At 50.9% G+C, this 21,313-nt stretch overlaps 1 protein-coding gene across 2 annotated transcripts; it reads left to right on the forward strand.

The window, feature by feature from the left end:
* The first annotated feature begins 206 nt into the window (after positions 1 to 206).
* TOM1 (target of myb1 membrane trafficking protein) lies at positions 207 to 20,847 on the forward strand. 2 transcript variants are annotated; one of them, XM_051608784.1, is made up of 16 exons: positions 207 to 312; positions 7,450 to 7,534; positions 9,220 to 9,298; positions 9,444 to 9,593; positions 9,705 to 9,839; positions 10,076 to 10,222; positions 11,243 to 11,359; positions 11,803 to 11,936; positions 12,599 to 12,632; positions 13,205 to 13,313; positions 14,077 to 14,197; positions 16,613 to 16,688; positions 17,117 to 17,179; positions 18,873 to 18,932; positions 19,284 to 19,320; positions 19,425 to 20,847. In XM_051608784.1, the coding sequence occupies exons 1-16, from the start codon at positions 261 to 263 to the stop codon at positions 19,571 to 19,573; spliced, it is 1,548 nt and encodes a 515-aa protein (XP_051464744.1). In that variant the 5' UTR covers positions 207 to 260; the 3' UTR covers positions 19,574 to 20,847. The 2 variants fall into 2 exon arrangements, with proteins under 2 accessions (XP_051464744.1, XP_051464825.1); XM_051608865.1 differs by lacking the exon at positions 17,117 to 17,179.
* The last annotated feature ends 466 nt before the right edge of the window (positions 20,848 to 21,313 follow it).

The raw sequence follows: 21,313 nt of genomic DNA on the forward strand, positions 1-21,313 counted from the left end.
GAGCAGCTCGGTTGCGGCGAGCCAGGGCTGCGGGCCGGCAGTACCGACCAGACACTGCCCCGGCCGGTGCCCCGAGCCCCATCCCCGCCGCGGGGCCGGGCGCTGCCCCGAGCTCCATCCCCGCCGCGGGGCCGGGCGGCGGCCGCTGGCGTCACGGCGGGGCCCGGGCGGGGACCCGCCCCGGCCTGGCGCGCGCGTCACGTGAGCGGCGGCAGCGGCGGCAGCGGCGGCGGCATCAGCTGATCGCGGCGCGAGCGGCGATGGACTTTCTCCTGGGGAACCCCTTCAGCTCCCCCGTGGGGCAGCGCATCGGTGAGCCCCGCGCGCGCCCCCGCCGCCCTCCCGCCCCGCCCGCCCCCGCGCCCCCGGGGGCGCTCCCCCGCCCGTCCGCCCGCCCGCCGGACCCCTTCCTCCGGGAAGCGGCGGGCCCCGCCTCCGCGGCGGGACATGACGGGGCGTCGGCCAATGAGAGCACAGCTTCGCTATGACTGACGGGCGCTGCCGACCAATAGCGGGCGAGCAGCCCGAGGCGGCTCCTTGGGCGGCCCCGGCAGCCAATCCGGGCGCGAGGGGGTCTCGAGGTGGCGAGGCGAAGTTGCCTCGCTTAAAGGGGCCGCGGGCCGGTGGTCCGAGCCACGCCCCCCGAGGAAGAGCCGCGGCCCGTGATTGGCTGGGGGCCGTTCCCGCCCGCACCTCGGCGGGGGGCTCGGCGGGGCGGGGGGGGGGGGGGGGGGGGGGGGGGGTCGCGGCGGCGGCTGCTGATTGGCTGGGCTCCAGGCGCGGCGGCCAGTCGCGCGCAGGGCGGGAAAGGCTGCGAGCCCCCCGGGGGGCGGCGGGGGACGCGGGTGGCCGGGCCCTCGGGTCGCAGCTCAGCCGGCCGGCTCCGTGCTCCCCGCCCGGGAGACAAGCAGCCCGGGCGCCCTGGCGGTGGGTGCCTGCCCGCCCGCCCGCCCTGAGCTTCGTGGCCCAGAGGCCTGGGAGAAGCGCCGGCTCTGCGGAGAGCAGCTCCCCGGTGCCGCTGGCCCCTCTCTCAGCGACAGAGAGCGGAGCGTTCGCTCTGTGGCCTTGCTGGGCCCGCAGACACGCAGTCTCTCGTGGTCCCTGCACTCGGAGCAATGAGGTGAACGCAGGAGAAGGGCATAGTCTGAAAAAGTGGAGCGAAGAGATGCTATCATTAGAAAGAACAAGACCCTCGACAGCTACACTGGTCTCAGAACAGACATGCAGTTCTTAAAATACTTAGAATGAAGATTCTTTTTTTTCCCGTGTGTATTGTCTAAGTGCCTTCAGGTTGTGCTTGAAGGTTGATTTTGCTTGTGTAAACTCTCCAGTTTGTGCAACAGCCAGTCGTAAGTTTATGCACTCGATCAGTCTTGCTTTTTGTCACTAGTGCAGACTTCTGTTCTCCACGGTGAACATCTGGTCCCTACATCAGTAGTTTCCAGTGTATTTGCAGGGGTGAATAGGCTGCTGTGGCTGGGGTGGGAAGGGAGCAATCAGCTGCTGTAAGTAGTGCTTCTGCAAGTGCTGCTTGTTTTAGAGGCTGCCCAAAGCAGTGTCTGCATTATGTGGGCAGGGGACACTGATGCACCCTGTCCTGGGTTGGGTGAGATCGGTGAGAGACAAGACGAAGGAGGGATTGCCAGGGAAAGTTTTCTGCAGCCAAAGCCTCCAGATGATCTTTGGTGTCGCCCCAGATGAATGTCACATGTTTCATCACACTTTCCAAGCGAAAGTTTTATCACACTTTTCTAGGAGAAGAGCTCTTTTCAGAATTAATGCTCTTTGATTCCCTCAGTGAGTGCATCAGATACGGTTTTTTGTTTGGGTAAAGGCAATCTGAATTATCCGTAGACATTCACTTCTTGCTCTCCAGATCTTCTGGTTCGTATAGTAGCCAGATTCTAAGTGGATTCCCTCTGGGCTTTGCTTCAAGTAAAGAAGGGATTTTCAAGTGACAAGCCAACAGCAAAGAAGAGGAAACAAGTATTTCAAGAGTGTTGTCAAACAGGAGTTTAGAGTCCTTAATACCAGAGTTGTGACAGCACAGAGATCTTAATGACTGGGGTTGATTTGGGTTATGGGCATCCAAAGGGGTGGAGGAATTGCAGCCTATGAGAAAGGAACTTAGTATGGACGACATGAAAGGGCAGGTGGCTGAAAAATTAATGTTTTCTCCTTTTGAACATTGCCTATCAACATCCTGGGGACATGGATAAATGCTGTCTTCCCTGTTTAATTTGAGATGCCAATAGGAAATACCCAAACTTGTTTGGTAGGTCTGTGGCAGCTGCATGTTGCACTCATGAGCCTTATCACCAAACCTGCACAGTGCTGCTGCTTTGGGCTGTCTGCAGAAAGCTAATACTGTGTCCTTGTAAATGACTTGGGCAAAATCATGTATGTCTGATACAGTTTATAAAATCTAAAATAGTTTTAGATTAAGGCTATGGAATAAAATTAAAAAAAAAAACAAAACACCACAAAACAACCTTTGTGGAACACTGCAGTGACATTCTCAAATTCCTTTTTTAATGTTAATATATTTAGTATCGATTATTTTGCTGAAAAAGAAACCAATGCTCAAATAATCTCATCAATCTGTCACCAAATAAGTGAGTTGCAGATAAGTAGGTTTTCTAGCTTCTTACTTCTGGTCCTGAAACTTCATCACAAAAGTTGCCCTTGTTCTGGTTTTGAATCATAATGTCTCTTCCCAAGTGAGATGAATACAGACTTGTTTGCTTGGGCTTTTTGGTATTTGTTTTTGTTTGTGGTAGGTTTGGGATTTTTTGAAACACAGTACTTCTGACCAGTGGGGAAATTTCCAAAGCATGTCGAAGCATCATAATTTTGATTCCCTCCTCAAAAGGAAAATCCACTGTGCCTCCATTTAGAAGCTAAGAGAAACTTCAAAATGGAAAATATAATTTCAAGGAAGTGCTCTGAGAGAGAGAATGGATAGGAAACCACCAGTACTCTCTCCTGACCATGGAAGTGTGGAATAACTAGTAATTATAGCAATACTGAAAGGGACAGAGACAGGTTATTTCAGTGAGTGAAAGCAGGCAAGGGAGAGAAGTAACGGTCTAGCACAGAGAGGAAGAGGATTTTTTATAGTAGGGGTTGGGTTCAGCCTGAGAGCCAGGAAAAGCCGATACTGTAAAGTGGGAGCAGGTAAGAGAGAGCAGATTGCCTCGGCTCTTGGATGAGGAAGATGGGCAGGTACACGCCAGTAAAATCCTCACAGCCATTTGGATCCCACCTTGTGCAGGTGTTCCTGCACCTCTCTGTGAGCTGGGACCTTGGGAGCTGGTGGAAAGCAGGTATCAGCTGTTGACAGTAACACTCTTCTCTTGGAGCCAGATGGTTCCATGCAAGGTAGTGCTGCTAAAAAAGGCACTGTCTTGTCTTCTGTGCCTGCTCTGTTTGGAGGACAAGGGGCAAAGGCAGCAGTCGAAGTGTTCTTTGATCCCAAAGAGTTTGAACTTGACTGACAGGAAAGAAGCAGTAGGAGTTCAGAAACCCAAATACCCAGCACACTATGTCAGCACAAGTCTATGCCCATCACCATCCCTGAATTGGGTTTGGAGCCATGGTTCTGTTCTCTCTAGAAAACAAGTTGTCCCCTCCATCTTTAAAGGAGCAGGTAGAGCTGAATGGTAAAGTCCTACCTGAGCTGGGGCTGAAGTTTCTTCAAGGGAAGTGACAGCATAAGGCTTAGCAAGGAGACTTTGTACAGGGTGCTGATTTGGGCCAGGGGGGTTATGAATTGAAGAGAGGCTGGGAGAAAGGCCTGTTGCTTTTCTTTCTGCTGAACCTACACTGTCTTGTGTAACAGAATGCTGGTGCTTTCAAACACCTGTTGAAATGGGTGAGAAGATGGTTGATGCTTTGCTGAGGAATTTATAGCTTGCAGGACAGAACACTGTAGGGAATGCTGGTTAAGGGCTTGGAGGAGGGCCATGCAATGTCACAGGTTTCTGAATGGCACCTGACTGGTCACAGGTGCTTCAGATCCATGACAGGGAGCAAAGGGGACAAGAGGCTGTGCAGTACCTTCTGTCCCCAGCTCCTGCACTACCCCCTGCTACTCAGTCCCCCTGACTGTACTGCCGCTGTGCTGCTGCAGTCACAGCTGGGTGGGATTGGCAGCCCCAGGGTGGGCTGTCCCCTGCCACGAGGCCAGAGGCAACAAACTTGAAAAGAAGCAAAACTGTGAAATTTACTCATAGCAGGAAGCAACATACAGCTCTGTTGCATCAGTTGGGCCCAGCTCAGAGTTGTTTCTTAATCTGAACAGTCCCAGGTAACTTTTATAACCTAGTTGCAGTCAGCAGGAGCACATCTAATGCCAGCCAGGAAAAAGAGTCGATGCCCTGGTTCAACCTGTACCACAGTCCTCTGCTGTTCTGGGTCGATCCGAGCAATTTGTGAGGCAGCAGACTGGAATGAGACAATCCCCAACGCTGTCACACCCTGGGGAGCTGGACAGGCTGCTGAAACAATGTGGCTTTGAAGTAGCCCTGTGAAGGGCCTCCTGTACATTCAGTGGCCAGTTGGATTCAGGCCTGGAGGGAGACGGCGTTCGTCCACTCATCGATAGCCTCTGCCGGGGGGAATTCTCCGTGGCAGGTCAGACTCAGCTCATTAGCACACATAAGTAGGGGCTGCCTGATGAACCCCACCAGGCAGAGCACTGGCTGGGCAGCCATGCCCTGCCTTCTGCTCGTGCTCTTTTTCGGGGCTTGTTGCTGTCCCCAGCCAGCCCAGGCTCAGATTTCACGAGGGGCAGACAGCTCATGTGCTAATTACGGTGCCTGAAATGGGGCCAGCCACCCTGATCCTTCATGTGACTAATGAACAGACTTTGTTTTCTTCCCTTCTGCAGGCTTTAGTAAAAGGGTAAAGTTCAGGATTTCAGAGAAAACCCCAACGTATCTTACTAGGCTTGGACTGTCCCTTGGTGCTTGGAAGCATGCAAGAAGGATTAAAAGGGCATTAGTTCCAGCTCTCCCAAGGCCAGATAGGCCAGGCCTTAATCTATACTGAGTAAATCCAAGTGCTTTGTCCTTGAAAATGACTCGTGGTCACATTTGTTTTCCATATGCCCTAACACTGCCCTTCCAGCTTTGTATTTTTTGACCCTGTGTTGCATTTATGGCAGGTTTGCTGCTTTCCTGCACCTGCTGGTTGACCAGCGTGTAAATGGGGGTGATGGTAACAGGATGACCACTGCGTTGTGGGGTAACAGCGGGGTGTTGTGTGTAACTTCCAAGGAAGGCCTGTTTTCCTGGAAGTGGCCGTGCACAGTGGGGCATGGACGGTTTGTTTGCATTCCTGTCTGAAAAGCAAAACTGCTGCCTGACCTCAGCAGGACTGGTGTGTTTGGAGGAAAAGGGGTGGTGGGGGGGTGCAGGTTACAGAGTGCCACCAGACACAGGGAAGCGAGGGAAGGGTGTTGGCAGACTCAGGGGATGCCAGAGGAGAGCACATGTGAAGGGTGGCTTTATGATTATGGGTGCCAAATCCACTGCATCAACCTGAGCTGCTATCTGCCTGCCAGCAAGGCTGGCCGTGTGGTGTTCCCAGAGTAAGAGGGAACCTGGAGTTCTGCTGCTGTACCAAGCCTTGATCCCAAAAGAGCTCTGATGGAAAATATTTTTCCCACCACAGCTTCAGCCATTCCTTGGTATATGACCTGGTGCACCAGACATGCTCCCCTGTAGGCCAGTGCCCTGGCTATATTCCCTACCACATTGCCCAACACAGTGCTACCTCCTGTGCCTTGCTGAGGAAGTTTAGATCTGCAAAGTGACCAGGATTCCTATATAAAATTGATAATCCAAGTGACAAAAGTTCACCTGACTCGAAGAGGCCTTCAAGATGTTACAGTAGTAGCCTGACCTTCAGAAAGGTGCAACAGCATCAAGAACGTTCTGCCACTCTCCATCCCTTGTTTGCCCTCTGCCATCTGGCTGTGGCCACAATGTAATCAGCATAATCACTGTGTAATCAATACATTCCGTAGTCAACAGAAAAGGCGGTGGCTGGCCTGCGATAAAATACAGATAGGTTGCTTCACACTGTGCTGTGGAATCTGTGGGAGGGACACGTGTGTAAGAGGCTGCACTGCACAGTGCTGTGAACAACTGCCTGACCCTTGAAAACAAGACATCCCAAAACATGATGGATGTGCTCACCCAGGCAGGAGTTAAAAAAAATATCTTCTTTCTCCTGTGTTACGGCCCTATCCTGTTACTGCGTGAATGGGCATTTCATTTCATTCCCACAGAGAGGTCATTTGGTGCTGTGTCAAAAGCAGAAAAAGGCAGCTCTGCAGAGGAAGGGCCTCTCCAAAGGGGTAGAGGACCCACAGCAGCAAGGCCTAGCTCCAGATTGTGCAGGGGCAGCAGTTTTGAAAATGCGGGCACTAATCTAAGTACCTTGTTGGGTCTGAGCTCTCCTGAGGAACAGCTGGTAGGTGCTAAACCAGTCTGGCTAGTTTTAATTCTCTTGCCTCCGTGCTAAACCAGGCATTTTAAAGGATGGGAGAGCTGGGCAGAATGGATCTTGCCCTGTGCTTGCCATCTGTTACATCTCTCTTGTTTCCCCGTGGTCTTGAGAGTGCCTGGGTCTTGTCTGCCCCGCTGGTGGTTCTTTCCCCCAGCCGCTGGCGGTGTCCCCGAAGGCATCAGTCAGGCGGGTGCGGCTGGGACGGAGACATGGCTGATTATAGGGTGGGGACACTGGTGTTCACAGTAATAGCTGCTCGTTTCCTAAATCTCTGCCTTGAATAACATCGCAGCTGACTGAGGAATGACTAATTAAAGGGGACACAATCAAAGCTGAAACAATTTCGCTCTGACTTCAGCATCCAGTCCACTTCTGTCCATACCCCCCAGAGGCCAGAAGTTCACAGGAGAGATAAAAATCTCACAAGAGAGAGCCCTGCTTTAGCTGCTTGTTTGCTTGGCTGTTTTTGTAGGGCCCATGTACAAAGAAGGGAGTTGATTCTTTTTGTGTGCTTAATTTGGTGCAAACCAAGAGTGCTGTGTCAGTGTGAGCAGACCAAACTCATGGTTTCTGGCCCTGCAGCAACAAAAGCAAATAAGCCCCCTTTTCTCCAGATGTGGAACAGAAGTCATGCTGAGTCCCCTCCCTGTGTGTGGCAGGACACCAGAGATCACGGTGTGTGTTTGGGTGTTGGTAGCATGGATGGTGTGGGCAAAGTGGAGCGACCATCCTGGCACTGGCCAGCCATGTGCCTTCTGGTGGAGACACCTAGTGGCGAGCACTTGGTACCCTGGATTTCACAGCTGGATTCGCCTCCCCGCGTTTTATGGTGGAAGCCAGGAAGAAGGTGGCCGGGCTCTGGAATGTCCTGGCAGCCCACGAGAGTGCCAGGGCTGCTCTTAGCCTTGCCATGTCTTGATTTCTGTTTTCCAGAGAGAGCTACTGATGGGTCCCTGCGGAGTGAGGACTGGGCTCTCAACATGGAGATTTGTGACATCATCAACGAGACTGAAGAAGGGTAAGGAAGCTGGCAAGGGTGCCCATCCAGTGGCGGGTCCCAGCACACCTTGTAATGCCATATCCCTACACTGCAGTGGTAGCATACACTGGTGGAGGTAATAAGTGAGGCTTCCCAACAGTCCCTTAAATGAGACTCTGCTAGGGGACCTAGAGACACAGAAAAGCTGTTAGAGCATCTGTCAGATACTTCCCCATGATCTTCCTGATTGCTGGGAGCCATTCAAACAGGCCTTCAGGGTCCCCAGAGAAACCTCAATTCAAGCCAGGCTGCCTCCCACCTCCCAAAGTCATATTAGCAATTCCCTTCCACTTTAGTTTATTCCTCCTTTATACCCCTCTCTTTCTCTCCTCTGGGAATGTAAAAACCTGCAGGCTGGTGACTGAGGAGAGAGGAAAATCTCAGGCTGCTATTCAGTCTTCTGACTGTGCAGGTCCTGCTGGGGTTTGCTTCTCAGGTATTTTCATATACAGCCAGTCAGCCATGCACAAAGGAGGTGGGGGAGCCCTTGCCTCCCTCTCCCTGTGAGAGGATCTTCAGAAATCTGCCACACTTGTTAACTCTGGCCCTGGGGATTTGCCAGTGAATTCCAGGGGGTCTGCTCCTTCTCACTGTGGAGATGTCAGTAGCAGCATGTAAAACAGAAGGTGCTACATGGCATGAAAAATGTAGGTTTCACTCCTGCTGTCCTACCCCACAGTGATGCTGACAGAGGATTAGCAAGCCCAGTTTTCAGCTTCTCAGTTGCATGAAAACAAAGTCAAACATCTCTACTCACAGATCTCTCACCACTTCTTTTCTATGCTATCCCCATGGAGAAAATATGCCTGTCTCTGCCCACAGTTCTCAGTCCCAAGCTGTGGCCACTTGCTGTTCCAGTTCTGGGTTCCTACTAACACAGCTGTACCCTCCTGGGCTGATGGGCTTTCCCACTGCCTTGCTAATGCCCACCCATTGCAGCCACACAGCCCTATGAGCAAATACAATCCTGCCATCCTCATTGCCTCAGTGTCTCCCCCCCATTCTCCTCCATCACAACTGCTCTTCCAGCCTAGTCTCTCTTCCTGTGCTCTGCCAGAGCACACTGGTTAATTTGTGCCCTCTCACAAGACCACAGTGCGCTGAGACTGCAAATGGTTAAGGAGACCCTGCTATGCTGCTGGTCTCTTGTCTACCTGCAGTATAGGCGAGATTTTCCTACTGTATCTCCCCTGCTGCTTTTTAGCCTCCTTTCCTCCAGGGAAATTTTAAACAGCTTCTCTCTGAACAACACAGGAATTGCTGCAGCTCACTCTCCCCTTCCGCTTTCTAACCCATGCCAGGCTTTCTTCTGATCTCCTTCAGTCTTTCTGCCATGGAATTTTGCTCTACCTGCAAGTAGTGCATTTCTAGCATTGCTTTTTCTCTGCTCTCTGTTGTGTACTGTGCACCTGGAGTTGTTGCAGACTTTAGCACAGAGGCCTCCAGTTTAATTAACACCACTCATTAGCAGAACCCTGCTCCTCTTGAAGAACCACAGACAGAAGCTTCTTTACCAGTCTTTGCTTCAAGCTGCCATGAAAACATGATGGAGAAGGTCACCTGCTGAGCATGAGGCATCCAGAGCCAGGGGCTGTTTTGCTTTGCCCCTCTGTAGGTGGCTCTTGACCTTCTGATGATCTTTCTTCATCTGATTTCTCCTGCAGACCCAAAGATGCTTTCCGAGCCATTAAGAAGAGAATTGTAGGAAACAAGAACTTCCATGAAGTTATGCTGGCTTTGACGGTGAGTGGCCAGGGCTCTTTCTCAGCTCTGTGATATCCTGCTGTAAAGCTGATTCCCTGGCTGGAACCACACGGGTACCTACAGCCAACAAGGTGAACACACATAGGCAGAGAAGGCTATACCTAATGCTTCCTTGCCTTTGAAGGTCCTGGAGACATGCGTCAAAAACTGCGGGCATCGCTTCCATGTCCTTGTGTCCAGCCAGGACTTTGTAGAAGGTGTCCTGGTAAGAACAATCCTGCCAAAGAACAATCCACCTGCCATAGTGCATGACAAGGTGCTGACCCTCATCCAGGTGAGCCAGGAAGCATGAGCATCTGTGCCAGTTCGGAGAGTGTTTGTCTTTAGGTGTTGTACAGAAGACTACTGTAAATGATGATGGGCTGTACTGTCTCCTCCTCCCCAGTCCTGGGCAGACGCCTTCCGCAGCTCACCGGACCTGACTGGTGTTGTCGCTGTCTATGAAGACCTGAGACGGAAGGGCCTGGAGTTCCCCATGACTGATCTGGACATGCTGTCACCTATCCACACACCACAGAGGGTATGGAAGCATTGCTAAAGAGAAGGGTGTTGGGCAGCTGCCACTTCAGGAACTTTAGCTTGCATTCAGAGGGCCTTTGAGGAGTGAGAAGCTCCAGGTCCACCTCTTTGCTGGAAGAGCTATTGGAAGCAGATAGGGAGTTGCCATAAACATTTCTCTCCTAGTTGCACTGCTCTGTCAGCTGTGAGTGTCTAACATCTCCTTCTGTCTGTCACTTTTCCCACCTCTGTCTGTAGACTGTGTTCAGCTCCAACTCCCAGTCTGGACAGAACTCACCTGCAGTCAACTCCCCTCAGCAGACAGAGTCCGTCCTCCACCCTGTCAACCTGCCTGCTGGAAGAGGCACTTCCAGCGACACGCCCATCACACCCACACCGGAGCAGGTGAGTTGGACACAAGCCCTGTGGTGCTGCTGACTCTCCCTGTGTAGGGGGGCTGGTCTGCAAACAGCGTTCTGGGACTGTTGTCCTGTCCTTCCCCAGCCTCTGTCCTCAAGGAGCCATTCCTTTAAAGTGTAGTCCCCGGAGAGCTCCCCAGAGCTCCATTATGGGCCACAGTGATGAGCTGGGATGCCACAAACATGCAGTGGTTACATTTTCCTAAGACAGGGGTGCTTGCAGGTGGAGGGAAGATCTCCTGTCTATAGGGAAGTGGGGTACTGTGACACAAAAGTTTTGTCCAAGGTCTTTTTAGCACACTACAGCAAAAGCTCACTCAGTAGATGCCTCCTTATCATCTTTGTTTATCTTCCCTCACTGGTAACTTTATGTGAATCAACCCTGCCTGGCTATGTGGTTTCCAAAGACCAGGGTTTTCTCACTTGTTTCCCCATTGTCTTTTCTTCTTCTTCTCCCTGACTTCATATGGCACCATGTTCAGCACCAAGCCTCCAGCTGTCAGTAGGGTGCATCCCCTTGCAGAACAGAAGGTAGGAACTGTTTTCAAGAGGCTCGTTAACAGCTTTTGAAACCAGAGGGATAAAGCTTCAACTGCACACTTAGCCAAGGCTCATATTTTGAATAGTAATTCATTTCCCCCCCCCTTACACTGCTTTGGAAATTGAAGGATTTGAGCGGCTGCTACACAGGAGCTGCCAGCTGGGAGAAATTTGAATCATAACAGCAGCCTGTGCTGGCTATTAGAAATGAAGGCTTGACTAGTGGCCAGAGATCCCAGGTGAGGGCCTGGCATCTGTTAGCAGCAAGTGAACTTAATGGTAAGTAATGGAGCTTCCTTCACCTGGGAGCTCCCCAGAGCTAAACTGAGTGGTGACAAAGGAGCTTCCCAGTGGTCGTTCCCCTCAGCTCTGTGAACATGCACGCACATGCACCACCATTCAGAGTTACCTCAGCTATCTCCACAGCCTTCCCAGGCAGAGCTGTCACTTCCCCTTCCTTTTGCAGATTGGGAAGCTGCGCAGTGAGCTGGAAGTGGTGAACGGAAACATGAAGGTCATGTCAGAGATGTTGACAGAGTTGGTGCCATCGCAGGCCGAGCCTTCTGATCTGGAGCTGCTGCAAGTAAGGAACACGGGCAGGGCCCAGGGCTGGCACATGCAGCTTGATTGAGCAATGACTTGATGGACTGAGTCATGACATGTGCCAAGCATGGGGAAGAAATGGACAGTTTAGTGTAGAGCTTATAATGGGATAAGGGAGACAAAGGGAAGGTGAAGTTTTAACACCCAAGGGACGTTGCATTATTGAGGCTGGAACAATCTCATATGTGGACTTGTAGTCTCTGAGGGCCTTTCTTTCTAGGTGATGTGTTACACAAGAGGCATGCAATTATTGTTTGTAAAGCTCAGACTCAGTTTACATCTCACACCAGTATCTATTGCCTGTTAACCTTTGCTGATAGATCCCAGCAGGCTCTGGACTCATCTGTCTCAGTCAGACTTCCAAATCTGTTGGAGCTCTGCCTTAACCTGACCTTTGTGGTAACTTCCCCTTGCTGTGAGCAGGAGCTGAATCGGACATGCAGAGCCATGCAGCTGCGTGTGCTGGAGCTGATTCCCCGTGTCCTCCATGAGCAACTCACCGAGGAGCTGCTCCTTGTCAATGACAACCTCAACAACATGTTTCTGCGCTATGAAAGGTAGCTCTTTCCTCCCTTCTCTGCTCTTCCACAAGAATTTACTGCCTGTGGAAGGCCTTCTATCTCACCTTTTTGATCTGGCCATGAGGATAGTGCTCAAGATGTATCAGCCTGTATCATCCATCTGTGAAAACAAAGCTAGTTCTCAGTTTTTGCTGATTTATTCCTGTCCCTTCAAAACTGCTTTGTAAGTTACAGATGGAATATAAAGATGTCCCTGTAGCATAATGCAGAAAAAGAAGGAGGGAACTGCATGGAAAAAGCTGGGTTTCTAGCTCTCAGGCAGGCAGGGACAGAAAGGACTTGCCCAGGTGGGATCATCACCCATTTATTTTTTTCTTCTGTTTCATCAAAACCATCTCTTAGGTTAGGGTGCACGAAGTCTGGAGAATTTAGTCCCTGTGTCTGGAGAGCTGGGCTTGAACCATTTTGGTACCTCTTAAGGATCACAAGAAGCTTCCTCACATCACCTCTCAGGAGACATCAAATCTGTGGGCCTTGTTAGGGTGTCTTTAGTCTTGAGGGGGAATTGGGCCCTGAGCCACGATCCCCCTTTCCTAGTACATAGGAGAGGGTTGACTGTGCCAAGCCTTATAAGAAATATTGGGCTGTGGGTGAATACGCAGATGCTACTCAAATGCATCCTGTCATCTCTCTTGCAGGTTTGAGCGTCTTCGGACAGGTCAGCCTGTAAAGGTAACTCGGAGCAACTGCCCCTCTGTGCAGCTCAGTTTGCATCCTGCAGGTCTAGCAGTATCCTGCAGAGTTGGAGAGAGGTTCAGTCTGCCCCACTTAAAAGCTGTAGGCTTTGTTCTCCCAGACCAGCTGCACCATGTCATGCTGGTGTGCAGGGCGCTTCAGTTCCCACTATAGCCCCTGCCAGGGGGAGCCTTCCTATCACCCAAAGAGCAAGAGCAGACCAGCAGCAGTTATGGTTTCCTGGTATTGAACACTGAGAGGACCAATTCCCATGAGCCTCCCTTTGTCCTCTGAGTACTGACTGGCCTGTCCTCTGAACCAGCACCTATCCTACTTACTGATATCCAGCAGAGCTGGGAGCTGGTCATCAAGTTGTATTCTGCCCTGGGTCACTATTCCCAGCCAGCTCTCTGATAACTGTCCCCCTTCTCACAAGGAGAAGCTTCATAGCTGATATATTCCAATGGGACAGAAGGGCTTCCCTCTCCAGTGTTAATGAGCTGGGATTGTGGGTCAGGGTGTCTGAGCTTCAGAAACTCTCCACCATCTTCTTTTTTTTTTCTCTAAAGGCACCAAATGAGGCAGATAACAGTTTGATTGACCTGGGACCCAGTACTCCTTCTGCAGTGAGACAGCCTGAAGTCACCAACAACCTTTCCTCTCAGCTGGCTGGAATGAGTACGTTGCCACGCAGTTATCCCTCAGTCCTTCTCATGTGCCGCTCTGGGACTCCTTTCATGCCCTTGAATCACCTCTCAGAATTAGTCATATTCATAAAGTAACCTAGAGAAGTAGGTTGTATTGTCATAATAAACTCATGAAGAAACTTCTCTATGTCCCAAGGCACAGAAGCATATGTCTCAGCATCCACACCTCATATGCAGGAGGTGGACACGACTTAAGAAAGACTTCAGCATTAGCCTGTGGCTAAGGACTGAGCCTTCCAGCAGGGTAGGGTTGCTCCCTCTCCAATGCCTAGTAGCAGTGTAGTTGCCTCTCTTGTGTGTGGTGTCATGCTGACCACTGAGGTTTGGAAGAAGAAAAGCAGCTGAGCTGTGTTGCAAAGGCAACCATGCCTCAGAGGGACGGCTGAGAAGCACAGGTTATACTCTCCACAGGTTATGGAGCAATTTCATCTAAGTTATTTAAATGGTCAGGAACATCTAGCCTTCAGCATCAGTGCAGTAAATTGATGCTGCTGCTGCTGCCCAAGACTGAGCTAAAAATATCTGCTGAGCAGGCTAAGAAACTGGTACTGTTACTTCATCCACAGCACTGCACACACACATAGACTGTGCTGCAGCTGCAGGACAGGATAGAGAAGAGGGCGTAGAGCAGTTTACCCTGTCCTAATGCTAACTTTCCACCTAGCATCCTCCAAGCCCATGACCCTCTGTTTACTGCTCTGTGCTTCCTGCTCACCCACCTCTCTCTCCCACAGACCTGGGCTCAAGCAGTGTAAGTGCAGGCCTGCACTCCCTCGACACCTCTGGCAAGCTGGAAGAAGAGTTCGATATGTTTGCCCTGACCCGCGGCAGCTCGCTGGCTGAGCAGCGCAGAGAGTGAGTGTCGCAGCCCACTCTGTTCTGTCCACCCTTCTTGCAAAGAGGGGAGAGGTCTTGGGGCAGCTGAGGCTGTGACCCTGACCAGCAGCAGTTCCTGGGAGACAGTAGAATGCGATAGAAATGTACTCTTCTGACGCACAGTTTTTGTAGGATGGCCTCTGTGTTCCCAGTCATTCTTCCTGCTGCTGTCATCTCCGTTTCATAATGTCATCCCGGGCATGGGAAGAAGGAAGTAGCCTCTGTGTGCACATGTCCCTCACCACTGTGTCAGTGAACTGTGGTGCCACATGTGCTGGGAAGACTTAGTGTCTGGAGGTGAAGGTGTGGAGTGGAACTGGCTGAGTTTTCTGATCTGTCTCTGAACTCCTGTGCCCTGACTGGGGGAATACTGAATTTGGGAATCGCTGAATATTGATGCAGCCTAATGGCAGAGTACTGAATGGGAGTGCAGGGGGTATGCAGTCAGTTGTGGTTTGCAAGGCAGAGCACTGCTCTGTGCCTCAGCTTCCCTGCTGGTCAGTGAGATTGATGTTTTTTCCTCCATAGTGTGTTTGAGAGACTTCCTGTTGTAAAGCATTAAGAGTTGGGTCTCCATAGTAATGGCTGAACTGAAGTGGTCACTTCTGTACTGCAAAGAGTGGATTCCTGAATCCTTGTCCTGGGAGGAGCCAACAAGAGCGGTGCTGACTGTGGCTGATCTCACTCTGTTCTGCCTGTCAGAGTAAGCCACTGCTCTCCATCAGTTACCAAACAGTAGATCCCAAAGGCACATGGCTACTTCCAGCCCTCAATGACCTGTGCTTCTGATCTCCATCCACTGGAGTTCCTTGTTCTGCAGCTGGGCAGTAGCAAGTTAAAGTATCTTAAGGATGTCTCCATTCCTCTGCCTCAGCTTGCTTCTGGTAAAAGTGGTGGGAAAATCTATGACTTCATGTGTTTTGACTGTGGGTTTCCCCACCACTTTTACTTGGGGTGTGCTGCCTTAGGACAGAAGTAGTCCAGGACAAAAACAGTGATGCCAGTAGCGCCCAATCTGTAGCTGAAATCCGAGCCACTGGTATGTGCTCAGTGCTGGAGGTTGAGGAAGATCTGAGCAGGAGTGGAATCATATCCTCTTCGCTCTGGTGCAATCCTTAACAGACTGAGGCTTGTGATCTCTGCACAAGTAAAGAGACATCTATTTATTCCTCATTGCCCTCCCTCTGCCTGCACTTGCACTCCTGCCAGGTAGCCTCTACTCTCCCTGGCTCAGGCTTCCCATTTCACCAGCCTCTGCTCTCAGTATCTCTCTCCATCTGAACTGACACATTGCCCTGCTGCTCCTGGGCAGAACGTGCAGACGCAGGCAGGGCCACTGGAATTTGTTTCTGATCCCCCCGTGCTTCATGTGTGTCTCAGCGAAGCAGTGCTTGAAACATCTCAAGCCTTTCCTACCTTTCTTCCTCATCAGTGGCATGATAGCAGCATTGTATTTCATCCTTGATGCCATTGTCCACAGTGGCCCCTTCACCGATGAGCACTTCTTTGAGAAGTTTGAGTGCCGGTGGCCCAAGCCCCTGGCCCCCAAGAAAAACTGCTCCATTTGATGGTGTGCTGGATCTGCAAAAAGGAGCCCAGGAGCAGCTGGAGGGGAGACTTGCAGAGAGTTTCTAGGAGAGACTTCATTCTCCCAGCGTGGACGGACTGTCTTCCCCACTCTGCATGGATCAAGTGATGGTGTGTGGCATTAGCACGCATGGTAGCAGCTTAGAGGGGACACGGAAATGGGATGAGGGAGATGATTGGCGAGACATGTCTGTGTGTGGAAAGAGGTTTTTGTAGTGATGCCTTGGAGACCTTGAAGCAACACTAGGCTCTCCTGATCGTCTGGTCTCACCTTCTCTATAGCATAGACCAGTGAGTCTCTGCTGCCATCAGTTCTTGAGTTGTATTGGTTATGGAGATGTTATTGAGCTACGTTTGTGTTTGTGAAGGTAGGTGAATAAGTAGGGGCTAGCTGCTCAAATCCTTTCTAAAGTAGCTGTAATCTTCTCATCAGTCTGTGTTGGTTATCTTCCTTCTGTTGTCAACCCCAGAACAGATGAGTGTCATAGTTTATGCACTTAGCTCTGTAAGTCTGTGTTTTAGTCTGTTGGGCAGTTGTTTTCATATGATGCCTTGTCATCCTTCTGTTATGTGCCAGGGCTGTACTGTGGTATCCACAGTGATGTCGCAGTGAGGATATTAGTCTGTTTTGTGGTGGGCTACACCTTTAGTAGGGGTTTTGCACACCCCCCTAGAAGGTCTTGGGAGCAGAATGACAAGAGATGAAAAGCTGTGCAGTCAGAAGCCCTGAATATATGTTTAGGAGTTCCTGCTCTTCTCACTCAGGCATCTCATCAGCCTGTGTGTTAATTAACTTGCTGCTTTCAGGGTAAAGTACGAAGATCCCCAAGCGTCCAAAGGACTCGCAGGTGCCCTGGATGCCCGGCAGCAGAACACAGGAACGGTAAGTGGCCACAGAGCTTCTAGTGCATCACCAGCAATGGCAGTATCCTCCTTGCTCACCAATGCGATAACTGTAATCGCTGTTTGGAAAAAAATCCAGCTTTTAACATGACTGATGATACCTCCAAGTGTCCACCAACCTGCATGTCCTACCTGGGCTCTCTACCTCACCACCCAGAGGTGGGGAACTGTGGAAAGTCTGGGCTTAACTCAGTAACGGAATGGCCTCCTTACATCTGCAGGGAAATTTCTACCTGGAAATGTATGTTTTATTCCTCTTCAGCAGGTTTCCAAGTCCAGGTGCCTTCTCTCAATCAAAGAAGTAGGCCACAAGTACTAGTGTGTTCTTTCCCCTACCCTAAACCCACTTCCTCCCCTCTCCTCGTGGTCTGTGATAGCAGCTTTCAGTGCAGACTTTCTCTCAATCAGGGGGAGTCTGGTGCCTCTAGTGATGGAGCCCAGCTGACTAAGTGGATGATGCGGCAAGGAATGGTGAGATCATGGATCACCAGCAGGGAGGAAGGAGGCTGGGGCTGCTGAACTAGAAGTGGTGCTGGCACAGTACATGAGGATGCACAGCAGACATCAGCAGAGACTGCAAACTGAAATAGAGCAGCTCTGTTCTGGGCCAGTAGTAGAGACCAAGCTTGGGAAGGAAGCAGGCAGAGCGTCAGTCCTTCCTCAAGTAAACATGTCTGTAGAAAAAACCTTGGAGCTCCAAGGCCAAGAGAGCATGTGCCATTCTTTCAGCCAGAGGATGGCCTGTTTTGAGGTGGAAGTCTGGGAAAGAGGCACTAGCTGGTGGCATGATGAGGAAGGCTGCTGTCATACATTCCCCTTGAAGCCTCTCCTGCTCAGGATGAGCTGCCCCATTTGGAAGAAAACACATTCTGGTTTTTGCCTTGTTCAAGGCCTCCTTCTCTAGCTAAAGTATTGGAGCCTTCAGGCTGTTGAATGAAGTATCTCCAGCAGAAATTCCTCCAATTAATTGCCCTCAGGCACACTGAGGCTTTGACATGGCTCCTAGGTCTGTAGCTTGTTAGCCTGTCTTCCTGAAATGGGCACTGCCCAGACTGATGTCTGCTGGAGGACGTTTCCCCACATGCTGTCCAGTTGGCTTGAATGCACTTCTACCCCAAAGAGTTCCACTCTGGGTAGACAAAGCCAGTTCACTGCAAAAATCCCCTCATCTCACACATCCTCTTCCATCCTCATTCATCCATCTGCAAGCTGTGGTAACTATCTGCACTTGCTCCATGGTTTGGGGAAATCTGCCTGTCCATGGTAAGAAGGCATTGCTCTTTTTCTTGGTCTTCCCATTTTCCTGAGAGCAAGGGAGCTAAGCATATTGGGACTGTAATAAATAAGTTCTCAAAAATACTCTCTCATGCTTCTGCTTGTGGAGCCTCTAGCAAGGGCTGCTCCTTGCTTAGCTTTGTTCAGGAGCTCATGGCCTGAGAAAAGGATCTGGGGTTTTGAATCAGACTTGATTTCCTTCAAGGTCATCTCTGTCCACTAGGAAGGTGTCTCTTTGGTGTTTAATTGGCCAGGGACTTGGACTATTGTGAGCCAGCCTCATCCATACTGGAAGTAAAATTTAATTGTAGAGGACTTTATCTTTGATGGTTCTGTTTCTCTAGTTTGGTGTGATGTCAGATCCTGTTGTGCTCCATGATCCTACCAGGGAATCACTTTTTGGCGGATGTCTGTCCCTCTTAATGTGGTGCCAAACCTGGCACATCCAATATCTTCAGCATCACAGACGCTGACATCAGACTGTCACTGGTTTGTAGAAGGGAGAACCCGGAGTAAAGCATGTCTCTTGTCCTCTGGCTGCCTAACAGAAGTTGACAATCTCCATCTAGTGAGTCCTTACCAAAATGGAAAGCCTGGTCCAGGCCTAATCCCCTAAAGCCAAAGACCAAACCCCAGATGCTTTTAATGGCATGTATCCAGGAAACTATGCATACTTGGGTGTGGATGGGGAAGAGGAAGCGGGCGAGCAGTGGCACTGGTAGCTAGGAGAGCTTTGCGGTGGCACTGCCTGGATTTGGAAGGGCCTGAGCTGACTGAATGGTGGAGCAAGAGGCTTAGATTTTGGGGTTGGGCTTTCTTTTTCCAGAGTGGGTTTCCTTGAACATCGTCTCTTTACTTGGCCTCATCAGTCTGTTTCCTTCTGTCCTAGGTGCCAGTTCCCCAAGCCAGTTTCATGGAAGACATAGAAAAGTGGCTCTCCACTGACGTGGTAAATGTGGGGCTATTTTCTTGGAGTCAGCAGTCCTGCCAGAGTTGTCTGTGGGGCTGGATTTCAGGCAGTGTACAACAGCACTGGCTCTGCTGAATATTTGGCACAGGCTGCTGGGAGGGAGCAAGGGAGGAAAAGTCAAGGACACGAGGTTTGGAATACCACACCAGTAGAATTAGCCTTCTGGGAGGCATAGCTAATGAATTGAGGCTCAGGGCCACTCGAACATTTCTGTACAGCGGAGCTGGGGGCAACACCATCCTATCTCTCTCCATGCAGACAAAGAATCACATCTGTGGAGATGAATTTGTCTACCTTGCTTCTAACCATGCCCTTTTCCTCCTTCTATAGGGAGAATCAGAGGATGGAAAAGGTGTGACCAGTGAAGGTAAGACTTGCCATCCAACCCCTTTCTCCAGCTGTTCCTGGCAGCACCTCGGCTCTTCCACAAACCTCCCTCGCTTCTAATGCTCTGCTCTTCTCTTGCCCCAGAGTTTGACAAGTTTCTGGAAGAGCGAGCGAAGGTTGCAGACCAGCTACCCACTTTGTCCAGCTCCTCAACAGGAACATCCATCTCCCCTCCTTCTGCCAGCCATCATCGGAAGCAAGCAAAGGAAGATGATGCTATGTTTGCCTTGTGAATGCTATGGACTGCTGTGCTGTGGAGCAAGAGGCTGTGTGTGCTGTTTTGCTTGCCTCCAGCCAGGGGCCAGCAGAGGAAGGACTCTGTCCCCTTCCTCCACTCTCTTCCTGTTTTCTCTTTGAGTTGTTTTTATTTTTAAGCTGCTTTCAGACTTCAGATACTCTTTGTTGTGTTTAGGGATGTCACACAATAGACTTGTGAAGGGGGTTTTCAAAGCTGCTAGAGAATGTGGGAGTTCAGTAGGCTTTTTTGTTTAGGTACAGTGTGGACAAAGCTCCCCACCCTCCTCTCCAGTGAAGCAGTTAGAGATCTTGCCCAAGGAACAGGAGGGGCTGCAGTCTGCTGCTGAAATCATTCCTGCCTGCCTCTTTCCTCACCCCATCCCTAAGATGGATCTCCATCCCTTTGCCTGCCAGTGTTAGACTGGAAAACATGGGGATGCAAAGCGTTACAGGTGGCAGAGGAGGAACACTAATGGTAGAGGGGCCCTGTTGCTCTAGTCTCTCTTGCACAAGTGTTTGTGGTATGCAACACCTTCCCACTCACAACCCCTTCTCTTCATCTTCTTTTCCTCCCCTTCCCCATCAGTTTATCCAGAATCCTGCCCACAGCCCAAATATTTCCATTGCATGACAGCCAGTTTCCAAAGCCCTTGGCAGCACATAGGGCTTGAGCTGGGAGCGGTGCCCCAGGCTGAAGGGGCTGTCTGCTCTGGGGTAGGGTGTGCCTTCAGCAAACTCTTTGCAGGTAATTTAATTCTTCCATTATTATATTTTTCTCCACTCTTTCCCCATTGCTATCCCACCTCCCCTCTCCCTCTTCCAATGATGCCTTCCACCACATCGTGCCACGGTGTGAAGAGTCTCTCTGAGCCTCTAATCAGGCCAATGCTACAGACTCCTCAGGGTGGCTGTGTGTGCTGGGGCTGAAGAGCTGTGTTCCCTAAAGCAGGAGGCCCTTCCATCAACACCCTGTACACCAGTGAGAACACACTGTCACTTGGGGCAGCTTGTTCAGCTGATGATCACAGAGATGAAGCAAGACATAGGTCATCTCATGTCAGCAAAGCAGCCCTGCAGCAGCCAGGAGCTCTTTGCACATGGGGAGAAAAACCCTTCTGAGCAAACCATACATGCTGCTCAATTGTAAAAGGCAGCCAGAGAGGGGGGTGCCAAGCTCGGGGCTCCTGCTTGTGGGATTTCTTGTTGAGTGTGGGAGAGCTGCCTTTTTTTATTGCACATTAAAGAAGCAAAGTCTTGAGCCTCCCCTGAAGATGCGTGTGTGCTGTCAGTGCTGGTGTGGGGAGGGCAGGACCCTGTGGGGGAGAAGGGGGCTGCAACCATGCAGCCACATTTGCTCTTCACAGAAAGTTAAGGGCACTGTGGTGCTGAGCTGAGGCATAGCTGAGGGTGCTCTGAGCCATGGCAGGTGCTCACTGCTTTTTAACATGGTCTCCTGAGGAGGTAACTACAGCCCATCTCAAAATAGCAAAACGGAGAGCTACCTCCTCTCCTTTCCTACTCTGCCTTGTGACCAGATCCTAATATCCACCGTGGTCACAGCCCATAAATCCCTTAAAGACATGCAAGAAATACAGTTGCTATGAAAGGACTCTCTGGTATCCACAGGGTGTCCTCAGTTGTCCCCACACCATCCTGTGGTGTCCAGCTAAGTGGGAGGGAGGGGAAGGATCCTTAAAAGGAGGTTGAACAGGTTGAAAGTGTCATCTGAGCCCAAA

Source organism: Apus apus, chromosome 1 (genome assembly GCF_020740795.1).
Source record: "Apus apus isolate bApuApu2 chromosome 1, bApuApu2.pri.cur, whole genome shotgun sequence".
Taxonomy (NCBI): Eukaryota; Metazoa; Chordata; class Aves; order Apodiformes; family Apodidae; genus Apus; species Apus apus.

Bases quoted from the DNA above. Each gene is read 5' to 3' on its own strand.
- TOM1 (XM_051608784.1), top strand. From the start codon at position 261: ATGGACTTTCTCCTGGGGAACCCCTTCAGCTCCCCCGTGGGGCAGCGC. The intron at 11,360-11,802 runs GTAAGGAACACG...TGCTGTGAGCAG, and splicing joins CTGATCTGGAGCTGCTGCAA to GAGCTGAATCGGACATGCAG. The intron at 11,937-12,598 runs GTAGCTCTTTCC...TCTCTCTTGCAG, and splicing joins ATGTTTCTGCGCTATGAAAG to GTTTGAGCGTCTTCGGACAG.